Source organism: Toxorhynchites rutilus, chromosome 3, assembly GCF_029784135.1.
Source record: "Toxorhynchites rutilus septentrionalis strain SRP chromosome 3, ASM2978413v1, whole genome shotgun sequence".
Taxonomy (NCBI): domain Eukaryota; kingdom Metazoa; phylum Arthropoda; class Insecta; order Diptera; family Culicidae; genus Toxorhynchites; species Toxorhynchites rutilus.
Genome location: NC_073746.1, coordinates 242,271,517 through 242,286,140, shown reverse-complemented (window position 1 = coordinate 242,286,140; position 14,624 = coordinate 242,271,517). Strand labels below are relative to the sequence as shown.

Sequence of the window (14,624 nt, the reverse complement as noted above, 5' to 3'; positions counted from 1 at the left end):
TGAACTCATTCTGAAACAAATATCCAATTCCGTGACTATCACTTTGGCGTGATTAATATTTTTCACAAATTCAAAGTAGATTGGTTCAAATCTGTCAAGCACTCTTTGCACCACTGCTTCCAGTGAAGGTCATCTTGTCGCGCATGGATGTAGGGTTTTAAATCAAGACTTTCCTGAATCTCATCACACCTACTAGTCCGCGAACATAAGAAGAAACTGTAGCAAATTTAAACTGTACACATTCATAATGAAAAGCGATGGACAAACTCTTTTAAGCAAAGCGCCAAATGAGTTGCCATTTCTATTCGGTATGCAATTTTGTCTCTCTTGAACAACGAAACCATTTCGTCATGCAACGTTCTAGAATCCGTTTCGGTAACCTGTAAAAGGTCATAAAAACAACCAACCCATCCTTCCAATAGCTAGTTCTGACATCTAAGGCTAGTTGTAATACAGTTCCGTCAGTTCCTCGGCAATCAAACTGAACGAATTGCTTTACAAATGACTAATGGGCTCCTCGCGTTGACCAACTCCGGCTTCAAGAAATCCTTTGATCCTTCAAGACACTTCATGTTTTTACTACATAATTTGCAGAAACCAGCATGCTTATTTCTGCGCTGAGAAAGCCAGCTCAGTCTGGTCTCCCAATCCTTTCAGTGAAATCAGTGCCATTTTGAATAACCGTTTCAATAGCACAAACTAACTTTCCAAATCAACTCACTAGAGTCAAATGTGGATGCATAATTTAAAAAAAAATCTGGGCAAAGCGCGGAAGGTCTGGACTAAACAAAGGACAGTCTGGATATATGGATGCTTTACAAAAGTCTGAAGATTCCAAGCAAATCTGGAAGTCTGGCAAACGTGTGTCTTCAATGACTTAAAAATTTAGATGCAATTTTTATCTTATTTTTCACGAACTTTTTAACCATATCTATCGAATTAAAATATTTCTTTATTGAAGCCCAACATAGCTCATTTTCACAAAATTATGAACAGTTTGGGGATTCATGTCCTTTGGAACAATATTTATATTTTCGTTTTCACGCCAATTGATGGCATCCTGACAAATAAGTTTTGTTCATTCTGAAATGTATTATGCTTCGTTTAGATCTTTGATTCAACGATTTGAACGATATTATTGTGAAGACATATTATGTGTCGTGTTGACATTTAAAAATATTATCTGGCATCTCTGGAGTGAATACTCCTTAAAATTAATGATTGGTGTGGATTCGCATCCGCGGTTAGTGTCATATATTGTGCCCTCGGATCTTTGTGTTCATGTTCCCAGAACATTTTGCTGAAAACAACGATTTTTGGGACGCCGTCACTCTAGTTTGTGTTCCCTCGCGTAGTTTTTTTTATACCACACACTCAAAATTTTTAAACGTCAGACGGGCGGGTAGACGTCATGGCCGGGGAGGGACGGTTTGCCAATTCTCCCAAATCGTTCGCGTAATGCGCGGTGGAACTCACGCTCCTCCTGGCAAACTTTTGAAAGTAAAACGATTTGCCACCAACTTTAGACCAAGGAACAAATTTTCAATTTTCGCGGAGAGCGAACTTGCATCCATTTTTCTATACGACTATTTGATACGGTTCAGATGAGAAACTGCATTTGTGTCCATCTCTCCGTATCCTCCCCCACCCGGTAGTGAGTGGTCGGGGGTGCTGTGGGGTGGTTGCTTAGTCGCACCAATACCAATCCTGCCGCAGCCCCCCATATGATCATGCACACACTACACACTCCTTGGATGTGTTCTCTTATGTTACTTTCTTCAGCACATATAGAGGGAAAAAATCGCCAGATTTTGGTTTTTTTCTCCGCTCGCTTGATGAAATTTATCTAATTGATATGTGTGTGTGTTGGTGTGTCATTCCGCGAATTTCACTCGTAGCGAATGCAATCACAAAAATCAACACATGTTTTATCGGCAATCTCAATTGACACATCCAATACTATCGGGGGAGACCAAAATTACGTAACACGCACGCGGGACATTGAAATTAAGCGCACACTATCCCAAACACACCGCACTCGTAGGCTGCATTTCAATTGCTGAATCCTGTTATAGAGCTATGAATAAAATACACCTTTGAAATCTTTGGAAGACTTCCAATCCAGATCAAGAATGGGATTAGATATTGACTGGTCCGCCATATCTAACCCAGGGGGCATCCCGAAAACAATTGAGTTCTCTCCGATGCTGCTGTGAGATGGAAACTGCGATTGACGACGTCGCGGCGCTCTGTTTCCAATAAGAACACCGGCCAATCGCGCTCACTCTCTCCAATAACAGAGCGGCTGAGCGAGAGATAGAGAGCGAGATTTTGAGGAAGCCTTGCTCTGTATATTTGTCGCACGGATTGGACAAAATCGAACAACAGTGAAACAAGAAAAAAAATTGCTCTAGAATAACAGAGAGCCCCACAGCAAGCAGCCAGCATGGGAGTGAGAGATGAGTGTCGCGCGGAATACCACACGGGGACCAGTTTTTTGCTAGAAGACGACCGAGTTCAGCTTCATCCGTGAGTCCAACGTCGGCGCGTTCGGGTGTGTTGTGCACAAAAAACCTCTGGCGTTCTTGTGTTTATTTAACTTCTTTTTTTTACTGCTCTGCTAGTGAGATTCTTGTGCCCCCCCAAATCTCGGACTTTCTGTGTCGGCTCGATCGTTCCGGAAAGGGGCTCTCGAAGTACACCCGATTCGTGACCCCAGGGCGGTGTGATGTATTGGAGGTCCTCCTCGAGAGGTCCCGTAAGTTTGTGGCGAAGACATCCAAAAATTTAATCCTCTGCACCCGCACGGGAAGCAAAAGTATAGCTAGTGCAGGGGAGCTAGAGAGAAAAAAAAAAAGTGAAGGCATGAAAAAAAAGTTATGGCGTTCCATCGCCGCCGCCGTCGCTACCACACACCAACAAAGGCGAAACGAGTGTCGTGAGTGCCGCCGACCGTGTGTGCTGCATATGGAATACGAAATTGACGATTAGTGGTGCCGTGAGTGGGTCCCATGGATGGATCCCACGAGCTTTTTTCGCAAATTTTTATGAGAGGCGCCCCGCAACACCGCCGCCGCACCTTCGGTGAAGATTTTTTGCACTCTCAAAAAACAAAGATTGAAGCAAAAGAAGAATGCCGAAAACAAGTTTCATTGATTGGGATAATTATTGAATATTGACTGTATTTCCTCCTGTTTGGAATCATTACGTTCTGGCCCGGTTTGGACACGCAAAATCTAAGCCTTATCTCTCTGTGAAAGCGGTTACAAGCGATGAAAGCGAAAGTTTGACGTTGCAAAATTTTTGGTTCCGAGCTGAGTGTCGTCGTTCCCCCATTCGGGAGTTTTCCAGGAAAAGGAAAGGCTACCCCTCTCCCTTTGCCGGCTTGCCGTGCCGTGTGTATAGTGCGTGTCTGCAAAACTGGCTCCGATTTTCGGACAACTCGTCATCACGACGGCGGCGGCTGCAGCCGCAGCAGCGGCGGAAAACGGCAAAATTCCGCCGATGGCCGCCGTCCAGATGAAGCGAGAGAAGGATGAAGAAGCGGAAGAGCTGGACGTTAAGGTAAGGGGGCACCGGGCGCGCGAGTGAGCGAGCGAGCTCACCAACACTGAAACGATGTCGTTTCTTCCCTCCCCATCCATCCTGTGTGTTTTGAACGTCGCGCCAGGCTCCTCTGCTGGTCAGAAGCAGGGTGCGCTCACACTGCCGAATGCATATTATTATTTTTGTTTTTGGTCTTATTATTGCTCCCTACGTTTGCATGTCGGATCTCGTTTTTTTTGCTCCGTCTGTTTTCTCCTTTTCGGGATTTGGCATATTCGCGTTAATCTGTCCGGTTGCCCTCCTCGCAGATAACCCCCCCCCCCCTGATCATCGAGGTATTATTCGCGCCTTACGCCTCGTGGGTTAGAAAGAGACCGCAAAAGTGGCGGCTGTTCCCTTATTGGCGATTTTTTTGAGTTTTGCATACACTACATTCACAAATTATCTGTACAGAAATTGTCCTGATAAGAAGTATTCGTAACATTTATTTCACTGTGATATTTACCCTACGGTAAATGATTTTGGTTTCTCCGATTAAATTTGTTTTTACAGAACTAGTAAATGCAAATCAAATTTTCTTCATGAAAATCACATATAATCAAGAATCATCGATATTTTTAATGTTTTTAACGATTTTCTTCAAAGAGAAATTATTATCAAGGTTCAGTCAGATCAATTATGAGTCCACCCCAGATCATGGTACGTCCGGTTTTAGGAATCACCATTTTTGAATGAAAAAAACCAATTTTCATGTAGATGTTGCATTCCTCATTGTTTGAGTTTACTTTCATCATATTGCTGCATTAACCCATTACTGCTCAGGTGTACAAGAACTTGAACCAAATGGCATGAAACTTTCTTGTCCATCTAGGGTTGTCCCGAAACGGGGGGGAAACGCAATATTTTTGTTTGGAGTTCTTTGGAAGTTGAGATATCTGACGTATGAAATTTCATACGCTGAGTCAGTATCAAATACAGTATACAAAATATCAAAGTATCAGTATCAAAAATGGAAATCATTTGAACATCGAACAAAACGGTTTTATTTCATAAAATTCAACTTCAACAACCATTTTCATGGTTTATTAGCACTTTCGTGTACTGCCGTTCTACGCATAATTGTCCCACGGTTCATAAAGATTGCATAGAACTTAGTACAGTTATGCGTAGAACGGCAGTGTATCGGATTTAGTATCACTGAGTATGGAAAAAGCACTTCGAAGGGTGCAAACCCACATCACACTTCAAGCAAATATACGTTGTACATCGGTTGCAATACGCACACCTTCGTTGGGTACCAGTTGGATTCGTATTAATGAAATGATTTATTCCGTCAAACCTAACTTCCGATGACTTCGAGAGTTTAGGCTCGATCCTTGCTGGATTTTTGTCACTCATCCGAATTTAAGGTAATTTTTTCCCAGTGTCTGGCTCTCCGCTTCTTGCTACTGCCCGAGGAGCATTCTTGTGATTGGCCTCGTTCAATGTTGCTCTCGACATTCACTTGTTTGCCAAAACCGGAAGGGCCGTCCTCCGAGTCACTATCTCCAGCATCCACATCGCTGTCTCCACCGCTTGGGGGACGATGACAAAGTCAATATAATTTGTTGACACTAGATTTTCGAAAGCGTCTTCGTCCAAATCAATCAGATACAGCTCCTCCGGATTATCGGGAAGCTGATATATCATATTGAGAGAAAAATATACCGTAGCTGTACAGCGTATGAAATTTCATACGCTCGAAAGCAAACATAGTTTTTTTTCGGTAATTTTGTGTTGTGTCACAGATTTGAGCAATTTAGTCCTTTAAGAGGTAAAACTTTGATAAATTTATGTTTACTTTTGCGACTCCATCAAACTCGAACTTTGCAAGCTTCAATACACAACAGAACAACAAAAATGACAGATAAAATGACACTGACACAAAAAACACTCTTAAATTGTCATGTGGTATCATTTAAAATGATCTTAACACTTTAGTTTCATCAAAAACTGTTCTTCAAAAACGGGCATTTTTGCGTATTAAATTTCATACGCTGGGCACTAATGGGTTAACGTTAGGCTTTCTTCAGAATATTGCCTTTTCGTGGGCATTTTGGAGGTGAACACTCAACACAGAGAAACATTATTTCTGCTATGCGCGAAGGACAACATAAACAAACTGCGTAGCGCCAAATTTTGCATTGATGTGAGGATGCCAAAATTAACGAATTGACGTTGAAGTCCGCGAGGAAATCATGTTTTCAGATGAGCCTCATTTTAGTGTTGATGTTTATGTCAACAAGCAAAATTTTCGTTTTTACTCCTAGAGATACTCGAACACTCAGACTCCGGTGGACATCTATTGTTGCAGAGATCACGTAAGAAACGCTAATTTCAGAATGTTTCGCTCGAAATTTAATATTGTTTACCCAGACTGCTGAAAATACACAGGCAAAATACTGTTATATTGAGAGGATTCATCCTTTAGGAGCACTCAACTAAATGTTCTGTTCAGTTTCCTGTAGAATTATACAATGGAGATGATTTGACGGCTTTGCTTTACGGCCTTTGTGAGATGTCCTGGTTTTTTTTTCTGAAATTCTAAGACACACTGAATTGACGATCGTATACGAACCACTACACCTGCACTTACAGACAAGCTTCTGCTCCAATTTATCACATTTCTCATCATAACTTTATTGTTGAGAACGTTCGGATAAGTGTTGGAAAAAAAATCGAGCAATCTTGTACCCATATTCATGTTAGAGCGTATCAGCGACAAGCAACGCGAAGGTAGGCTCGAAAACGCTGGATTTTTTTTTTTGACGTAGAACTACGTCTTTCAGGAAGGGTGCCAAACCAGAAAACAGGTCACGTTTTTATGAAATGAAGTTAACGGTAATAACTATTTTCACAGCGAACGAATTCTGATGATTTGCATACCAGTCGAATCGGAAATTCTCTAAGATTTGTTTAATATGCTATACATTACGATTCCCTACTCCCTAAACGGTTTAAATGAATGAAAACTGGAATAATTCCCTTTTTCCATACATTTGTTCTGCCGATTTGTGTACTAACCCTACCCGTACCATCAATACATTCGTTTCAGTTCGATGCTATCTCTACGGCGAGAGATCGAATGCCTTTCTCGCATTGAATAATATAATTTCGTAGTTCTACGTCGAAAATGCGGTCGTGTCTTAGATACAACCTCTTACAATTGTTTTGCCCTTTTTTTGGGCAAACTCATGAGAGTGCTCTTTGGAACATGGGGAGTGATTCCACAATTGAATTCAAATCGTCACCAAAACAAGAAATTTGGGTTTATATCGAATAATGCTAAACATTGGAAGTGATTCAAAATTATTAACAACATTTAATTAAATGTTCATTTGTCGATCTTTCTGCACAGCAACGTTCGACCATATGTTAGAATCGTTAAAAAAACGTTCGGGCATCTTATACCCGCTGACTCGTTGACCAGACATTGTTCCTCCTATCTACTACATGTTTTGGTCGATAATTAGCGGAGATCTAGCGGAATATTAAAAAATGGGACGATTCTTACATAGGCAACGGTGGTGAGTTGGCCGTTAATTGTATTCCTATCGTGAAGTTCAAAATAGAATACGTTCAAAGGGAAGCTATGGGGTGCGAAAAAAAAATCTAAAAATTTTACGTGTATCAAAATAATGAAACTTTTGAACCATATAACTCGGTCATTTCATGATAAATTGCAGAGATCTTTTCATTGATAGTTTGGAAATATTCCCACGCTTCTTCTTCTTCTTCTTCTTCTTGAATGGCGTTAACGTTCCCTGTGGAACTTTTGCCGTCTCAACGTATGCATAACCTAGCGTCATTTATTAATACTTAGTTGAGATTTCTTAAGCCAAATAATACGCCTGGAATGTATTCCGAGGGGCAAGCTCTTGAATACGCGTGACCGCAGTGCAAGTCGAAGGAAATTTCTTTGACGAAAAATCCTCCGGCCAGAACGGGAGTCGAACCCTAACACCCGGCATGATAATGTGAGACGCTAACCACTCGGCCACGGGTGCACTGTACTGCACTGTGATATTCCCACGCATCTATCACATTAAAGATAATTATACTTTTGGGGAAAAACTATTGCATGATTGAAAAATGTCATGCTTTATCTAAGAGAAAATCCAACGTTCTGATTGGTCCTTCGGGAAGATGTTTTTGGTTGCGAGGTATTTTCCGCAACTTTTACCCATCTTGTTGAACGAGCCTCATCCTAAGGGACTATAATATGCTCGATAGTGAGATCTGTAATCCAGAAATAACACGCTCTAGAGAAGAATGAGCTTCTAAGTTGTGAGTCCTACAATACAACGGAAAGGCATAAAAACCTCATAGGTCGTTGAGCCAGTCACAGTTTATGAAATGGACTTTTTCAAGGTATCGAGATAGAATTTCATCTTTTCTCATAATATTTCCAAAGCCTTAGGCGAATAATCTGAAAAGTTTAGCATCTGTAATTCTAGAACTAAACTAACATCGATCAATCAACAAAAACTATTTTCTATTCTAACAGCAAAAAGAGTTTACGATTTGTATTCAATAGTTGCTCACGCGGGGCAAGGCGGTTGGCAAAAATCGTCTTCAGCTGCTTCCTAAAAACTACGCAAACCTTCAGTCTTTCTCAGAACCACCAAATTCTACTAAAGATTTAATTATCAAATTTGAGTTTTGTTTTATTACTAAATAATATTCAAAGTGATAAACAATAGAATGAAATATTTCTCATATCCAAAATATATATTTTATTAAGGCTCATATGGCGTCAGCCTAACGGGGCCGGGAGTTCAATATTTTGACAATGCTTGCTTAGACTATGTTAGTAATATGTAACCGATTACTCGCGGTTGACTCGAGGTTAGTATTACAAGTGTTCTCATAATTGGTATGTTGCAGTCTTCGATGCTCTCATCAATCATCAGCTCGTGTAGAGTTGTCATGAGCGGTACAACCTTTGGCTCTTGTTGAATAATCAGTGGACTGCACAACCTTCGGCCCGTGCATCTGTAAAAAGTGTGTGTATGTATTGCCGCGACTAAGTAAAAGTTTATCGATCGGATAGGAGGGATATGAAACGGGGACACAACGAAGGAAACATCATTAAACGTTGACATCGGCGTTTCTGAGGAACAGGTATAGATGAAGCAGAAGATCAGGATCCCGGCTACCTAAGATATCCCGGACGGGGATATCCGATTGTCTGCCTTGTGCTCTCAGTGCTCTAGTGAGCTGAGAGCGAGCAGCATGGAACCGGATACACGACCAGACAACATGCTCGATGTCGTGGTAGCCATCGCCACAATCACAAAGATTGTTTGCTGCGAGCCCAATGCGATAGAGATGCGCGTTTAGGTTGTAGTGATTGAACATAAGCCGAGATATCACGCGAATGAAATCACGGCCTACATTCAATCCCTTGAACCATGCACTCGTCGAGACCTTAGGGATAATCGTGTGTAACCAACGACCGAACTCATCACCACTCCACATGCGCTGCCAACTTACGAGCGTATACTGACGAGGAATGTGGAAAAATTCATTATAAGCAATTTGCCTTTCAAAAAGTGTGCCTTCTAAAGCGCCCACCTTAGCTAGCGAGTCCGCCTTCTCATTCCCCGGAATCGAGCAATGAGAGGGAACCCATGCTAAGGTAATCTTGAATAATTTTTCGACCAAAACACTCAATAGTTGTCTTATTCTTGTTAGGAAATAAGATGAGCGTTTATCAACTTTCATTGAGCGGATTGCCTCTATTGAGCTGAGACTGTCTGAAAAATTAAAATAGTGGTCGATGGGCAATGTTTCAATGATCCCTAAAGCGTAATATATCGCACCCAGTTCAGCGACATACACGGAACAAGGATCTTTGAGTTTGAAAGAGGCACTGGAATTTTCATTGAAGATGCCGAAGCCAGTGGACCCGTTTATGAATGAACCGTCAGTAAAGAACATTTTATCAGATCTAACTCTCCCATATTCTGCCGAAAATATCGGCGGAATAGAATCGGAGCGTAGGTGATCTGGGATTCCATGGATTTTTTGTCGCATGGACAGATCAAAAATGACAGAGGAATTGCAGAAGTATGGGAAGCAAACTTGGTTGGAGATGCCTGGTGAAGGGTGCACGTCGTGAGTAAGGTACTCATGGTATAAAGACATAAAACTTGACTGAGGAATCAGTTGGAGTAGATTTTCGAAGTTATCAATCACCAATGGATTCATGATCTTGCAACGGATGAGAAATCTGTAGGATAATTCTGTGAACCGAAGAGTAAGCGGGGGTACTCCTGCCAAAACTTCGAGACTCATGGTATGTGTCGAATGCAAACACCCCATTGCTATACGCAAGCAACGATATTGTATTCTCTCCAGCTTGAGAATATGAATCCTGGCAGCTGATCGGAAGCAAAAACTGCCATATTCTAACACTGATAATATATATATTTCTCATAGTCCTTCGTCAATTTTTTTGACATTCTGGTCGATTTGCCCTTCTTCTTTTTGAATGGCGTTAACGTTCCCTGTGGAACTTTTGTCGTCTCAACGTATGCATTAACTAGCGTCATTTAGTAATAGCAAGCTCTTGAATACGCGTGACCACAGTGCAAGTCGAAGGAAATTTCTTTGACGAAAAATCCTTCGGCCAGAACGGGAATCGATCCCGAACACCCGGCATGATAATGTGAGACGCTAACCACTCGGCCACGGGTGCACCATGATTTGCCCACAAAGCTCGATTCATTTGATGTCGAGTAGCGGCATTCTTTTTTCGTTGATAGTTTCTCCATGTAGTTATGACAGAGCACTTCCTTCCGATCCCACCAAATGATATGCATCGCCGATATCGATATTTGTGTTTCGTCTGAACTCATCCGATCTGAGCGCACTGACACTTAGGATTCCTGAAATAGATACAATGAAAGTATGATTTTCTATTTTTCTCTGGTGAGTAGTACTTCGCCAGAGATTTTTAGTTTTTTTTTGTCAACAAGTGTTTTATGATAGTACGATGAAATGATGATAATTTATCTAAAAAAAATAATAAATTTCTGACTGACTTATTTACTTGTTGCTTTATGCCTCTTGTTTGCACACTTGATATATCGTAGAAATCAAGAGAAAATGGCATGAAAATGTAAATTTAACCATGTTTTTAGTAGTGGTAAATATTGGATAATATTTGCATGTGATAAAAAATCCATGCTAAATTCGTAAGTGGACGGGGAATTTTTAATATCAGCCGGGTGCTTGATATGGAAATTTAAATCGGCATGTAAAACAGCTACCTAAAAACCGCATTTGATAAAATATGGCTCCTCTACTGTTAATTGTCAATTCAACTCTTCTCATATACAGAATGCAATCATAAGGCTGATTATAAAAAGTATTTAAAATTTAACTGATGATTCACATCAGCTATGTATTCAAAATGTAAGAATATGTAGCTGAAATTCAAATTGGTTGACTGCAAATGCTACGAATGATTTTATGGAATCCTAATAGCAGATATTTTCATATGTCAAATGGAACAAACATGTTCCTATGATGATTTGATTTAAATGTTTTCCAAGTCGTAACAACTGAGTTTTTTTCTGTACGAATATTTTTTCGATACAGTGTATGCGATGGTAATTTTTTTTCATACCCAAAATCCAGTCCCATTTTTCCCAATGCCAGATTTCTTGTTTTTTTTTATGAAAAATCCGTTAGTCTTCTCATTTTGAGACGATATCCAAATGTGGTAAAGGTTGACCTACTAATCATAATTAGTTTCGATTTTTTTTCGAACAAACTTTTCCATCCAAATATCAGAACGCATCAAACAAACGAGACGATACGCGAAAAAAATTGCAAACGTACACAAGCCCAGCAGTGGACATTTTTTTTTCGGTCGCACACCGAAATCGAGTTCCCCTCGGGAGGTACTCACTCTCGCGTTGTCGTCTTAAGACGGAACAACTTGAAAGATGCTGTTGAGCTGTTGGTGTTGGTGAAATTTTGGTGGCGACCCCCCACACATCCACCACCACAAAGAGAGGGTTTTTAGCACTCAGACGCGCATCACTGAGTGGTGCCACTCGGGCCCATCTAGTGGAGCAGCGAAAAAAATGGTGTGTATGACTGTCAAGTTCTTGACACTCCGTCTCCACCGGTTGCATCCGCCCGCGCAAGCATTTTTTTTTCTTCACTCACAGTGTGGATCGTATTCGTCGATGATGATGATACTGTCATCATTGGCCGTCGATGTTTGTGATATTTTTTTTTCTGTTCTTTGCGAGATAAACGCCGCGCATGTTTGGTGGGGCACTTTTTTTCCCTGTCGTTGTTTTTATTTCCCTTTTCTCATTTTCATCATTTTCTCATGCCCCCTGAAACCACCCCCGCGGCTGGCTGGCTGGCTGGCTTGTTGTGTTGTGTGCTTAAGTGTGCAGGAGTCTGTTGATTTTCGCTTTGTTATTGTTATTTTATGCCAAAATTCGTTTCCAATGTGGTGTGTTGTTCTTTGCCTCCTGGTTGAGAATGAGAATGTGGGGGATATCACTTATCCTGTTCCTCATATGAGTGTGTGGAGAGAGAGGTGGATAGAGTGAGACGCTGCTTAGTGGCACGTGTCGTCTGTTGGAACCGAAACTTTTCGGGGGTTCACCCAGATAGATGCTCAAGTGCGAATGCTGTCGGAAGGATACACCGTAGAATTTATGGCACCAGAATTTACTCGGCAGAACCAGCGCAATTATTGCATTTGTTTTATGGACAAAACACCTACCTAAAATTACATCGTTATGTAATATATCCTCTGAAAAGCAAACCATAGAGCGGAATGTCGCGAAACGACATCTTTAATTTGCTTTCCAATCAGCAGCTGTTTCCAGCTCGAATAGCGAAAGCGTGGCGAAGACCTCTTCACCACTGTCACCATTCCGCGGGTCATAGCTGCCCAGCTGAAGAGCCCCTGAGGGCACTACTATCGTTCGGTCGGGGTGTGCAACCATGCACAGCCCAATCGCGCGTATCAAATGAAGAATTTGAACATACGACGAACCTCTAACCCCGTGCGCTGCATGTGGAAAAAATCAGCCAAATAATTCAGACACCAGGGCGGATATGGCGTGAAATTGTTAAATACCTTCAGCGTGGAACGACGGAACGTGGACAGGGAGCAGCAAAAAAGCCCCAAGTGCCTAGCGGCCGCAACCAAGGTTACGTATTAGTTTTCGGGTGGCTGTTGCTGCTGCAGCTTCTTGTCGACGAAAGAGCTTAATGCATGACTGTTAATTTGAATAATCACACTAGGGCGCGTACACACACACGCAATACACGACCACGCCGCAACAATACTCCACAAGACGTGTGGTTGATTGACGCGTGATTTCTTTGGATGTCCAAATTAAACTCGTTTTCACACAAATGCCTGATTTTTCTCGCGAGACACCTGCACGCGAAGTGAGTACATCAATTTGGTTGTCAATTATTGGGATTGGACCGTTAGCAGGCAGAGTTTTGGGGGTAGTTATGAACCACTGCGCACGGCTATACACCTTCTCTCGAGGAGTGTGCACGCTAGTGGGCCAGAGTTGTTTGAGGCCAATCGAACCATCGGAAATTACTGCCGATCATACTGTCGCGCTGTAATTCACTGCAATTTTGCAGCAATGATCGTGTATAATCTTTGTAATTTACAGCACAGCAGCGCAGTCCAAATTTCGGTTTTCACACCGTTTGGCGCAATGCTTCGAATTTTTTGAGAGAAAACATTTGTACTACATCAACGGGATGAAGAGATTGGTACCGTAGCCTTCCTCAGAAGCTTATCAAAAGCTGCTTCTTCCCCCGCTCTGTTTCTCTTTTTTCTCGCTATGTTCTGCTTTTTTCTCTCATTCTGTTTCTTTGTTTTATCGATTTGTTTGTTTTTCTTTTTTGAGCGCTTTGTTTTTCTTTTCCCTCGCTCTGTTTCTCTTTTTTCTCACTGTTTCCTTTTTTTCTCCCATCCCGTTTCACTTTGTCTCCCTTTTTTTTCATTTTGTTCTCGCTGTTTCTTTTTTTTCTTTCATTCTGTTTCTCTTCCTTCTCTCGCTGTTTCTCTATTTTCTCGCTCTATATAACTTTTTCTCTTTTTTTCTCGCTTTTTTTTCTTCTCCCAGTCCGTTTTTCTTGGTTCCTATTCGTTTCCTTTTTTTTCTCGCTGTTTTTTTATTTCATTCTATTTTTTTATCTCGCTGTTACTCCTTTTTTCGCTCTTTTTTCATTTTTCCCTTTTTTCTCGCACTCCTTTCTACTAATCAGCGTCCATTTTTTTCCCGATGTAAATATCAGCCTGCACGAAAGAATTTTTTTTACTAATTTTACTTTTTCTCATTTTTTCTCCCGATTTGTTTCTCAATTTTTTCACTTTTTCCCTTTTTCATTTCACTGTATTTCGCTTTTTCCCGCTGTTTTCTCTTTTTCCTCTCACTCTGTTTATCTTTTTTCCTCGCTCGTTTTTTTTCCTCGCTCTGCTTCTCTTTATTCACTCACTTTGTTTCCTTTTTTTCTCGTTGTTTCTTTTTGTTTCTCTCATTCGGCTTCAATTTTTTCTGTTTCTTTTTTTTCTCGCTGTTTCTCTTTTCTCTTACACCTGTCCTTGTCTGTAACACGCGACATGTCCACTTTGTTGTCTAGAATAGTCCACATATTCTTGAGAGAGGTTAAAATATTGACTCTGAACAGTCAACTTCAGAAGTTTTATCCGCTTAGATTCGAAGAAAGCCTTGGGTTCCTAGGCAGTATACATCGAATCATTGTACTTCTGGAAGAGAACGTCTTCTCCTACTGCAGTTATCGGTAAGGATTCTCGCAGATTGTCGATGATGGTGTCAATGTGGGCATCAGTTGTCGTTATTTTGTAGAAGCAGACCAAGTTTCTCCCTCCCCAGTCCATACAAAGAAGGCCAACAGAACGATGATTTCGTTTTTCATCGTAGGCCAATGATGCCGATCTTGTAACGTTTCATCTGGCATATTCATACTAGTGGTTTTTGATTGACGATTCGTCAGTCCGCCGATTCTAG

At 41.2% G+C, this 14,624-nt stretch overlaps 1 protein-coding gene across 3 annotated transcripts in view; it reads left to right on the top strand.

Moving 5' to 3' along the window:
• The window catches only part of LOC129776958 (zinc finger protein rotund-like), a 66,178-nt gene that overhangs the window by 38,699 nt on the left and 12,855 nt on the right, over positions 1–14,624 (top strand). The window contains exon 1 of one of the 3 annotated variants that reach the window (XM_055782940.1): positions 2,514–3,564. The exons of the other annotated variants lie outside the window; for them this stretch is intronic. Within the exon in view, the coding sequence (XP_055638915.1) occupies positions 3,505–3,564 (60 nt within the window). The 5' untranslated portion in view covers positions 2,514–3,504. Of the gene's footprint in view, positions 1–2,513; positions 3,565–14,624 lie in introns of those variants that run through there. 3 annotated transcript variants of the gene reach the window in all.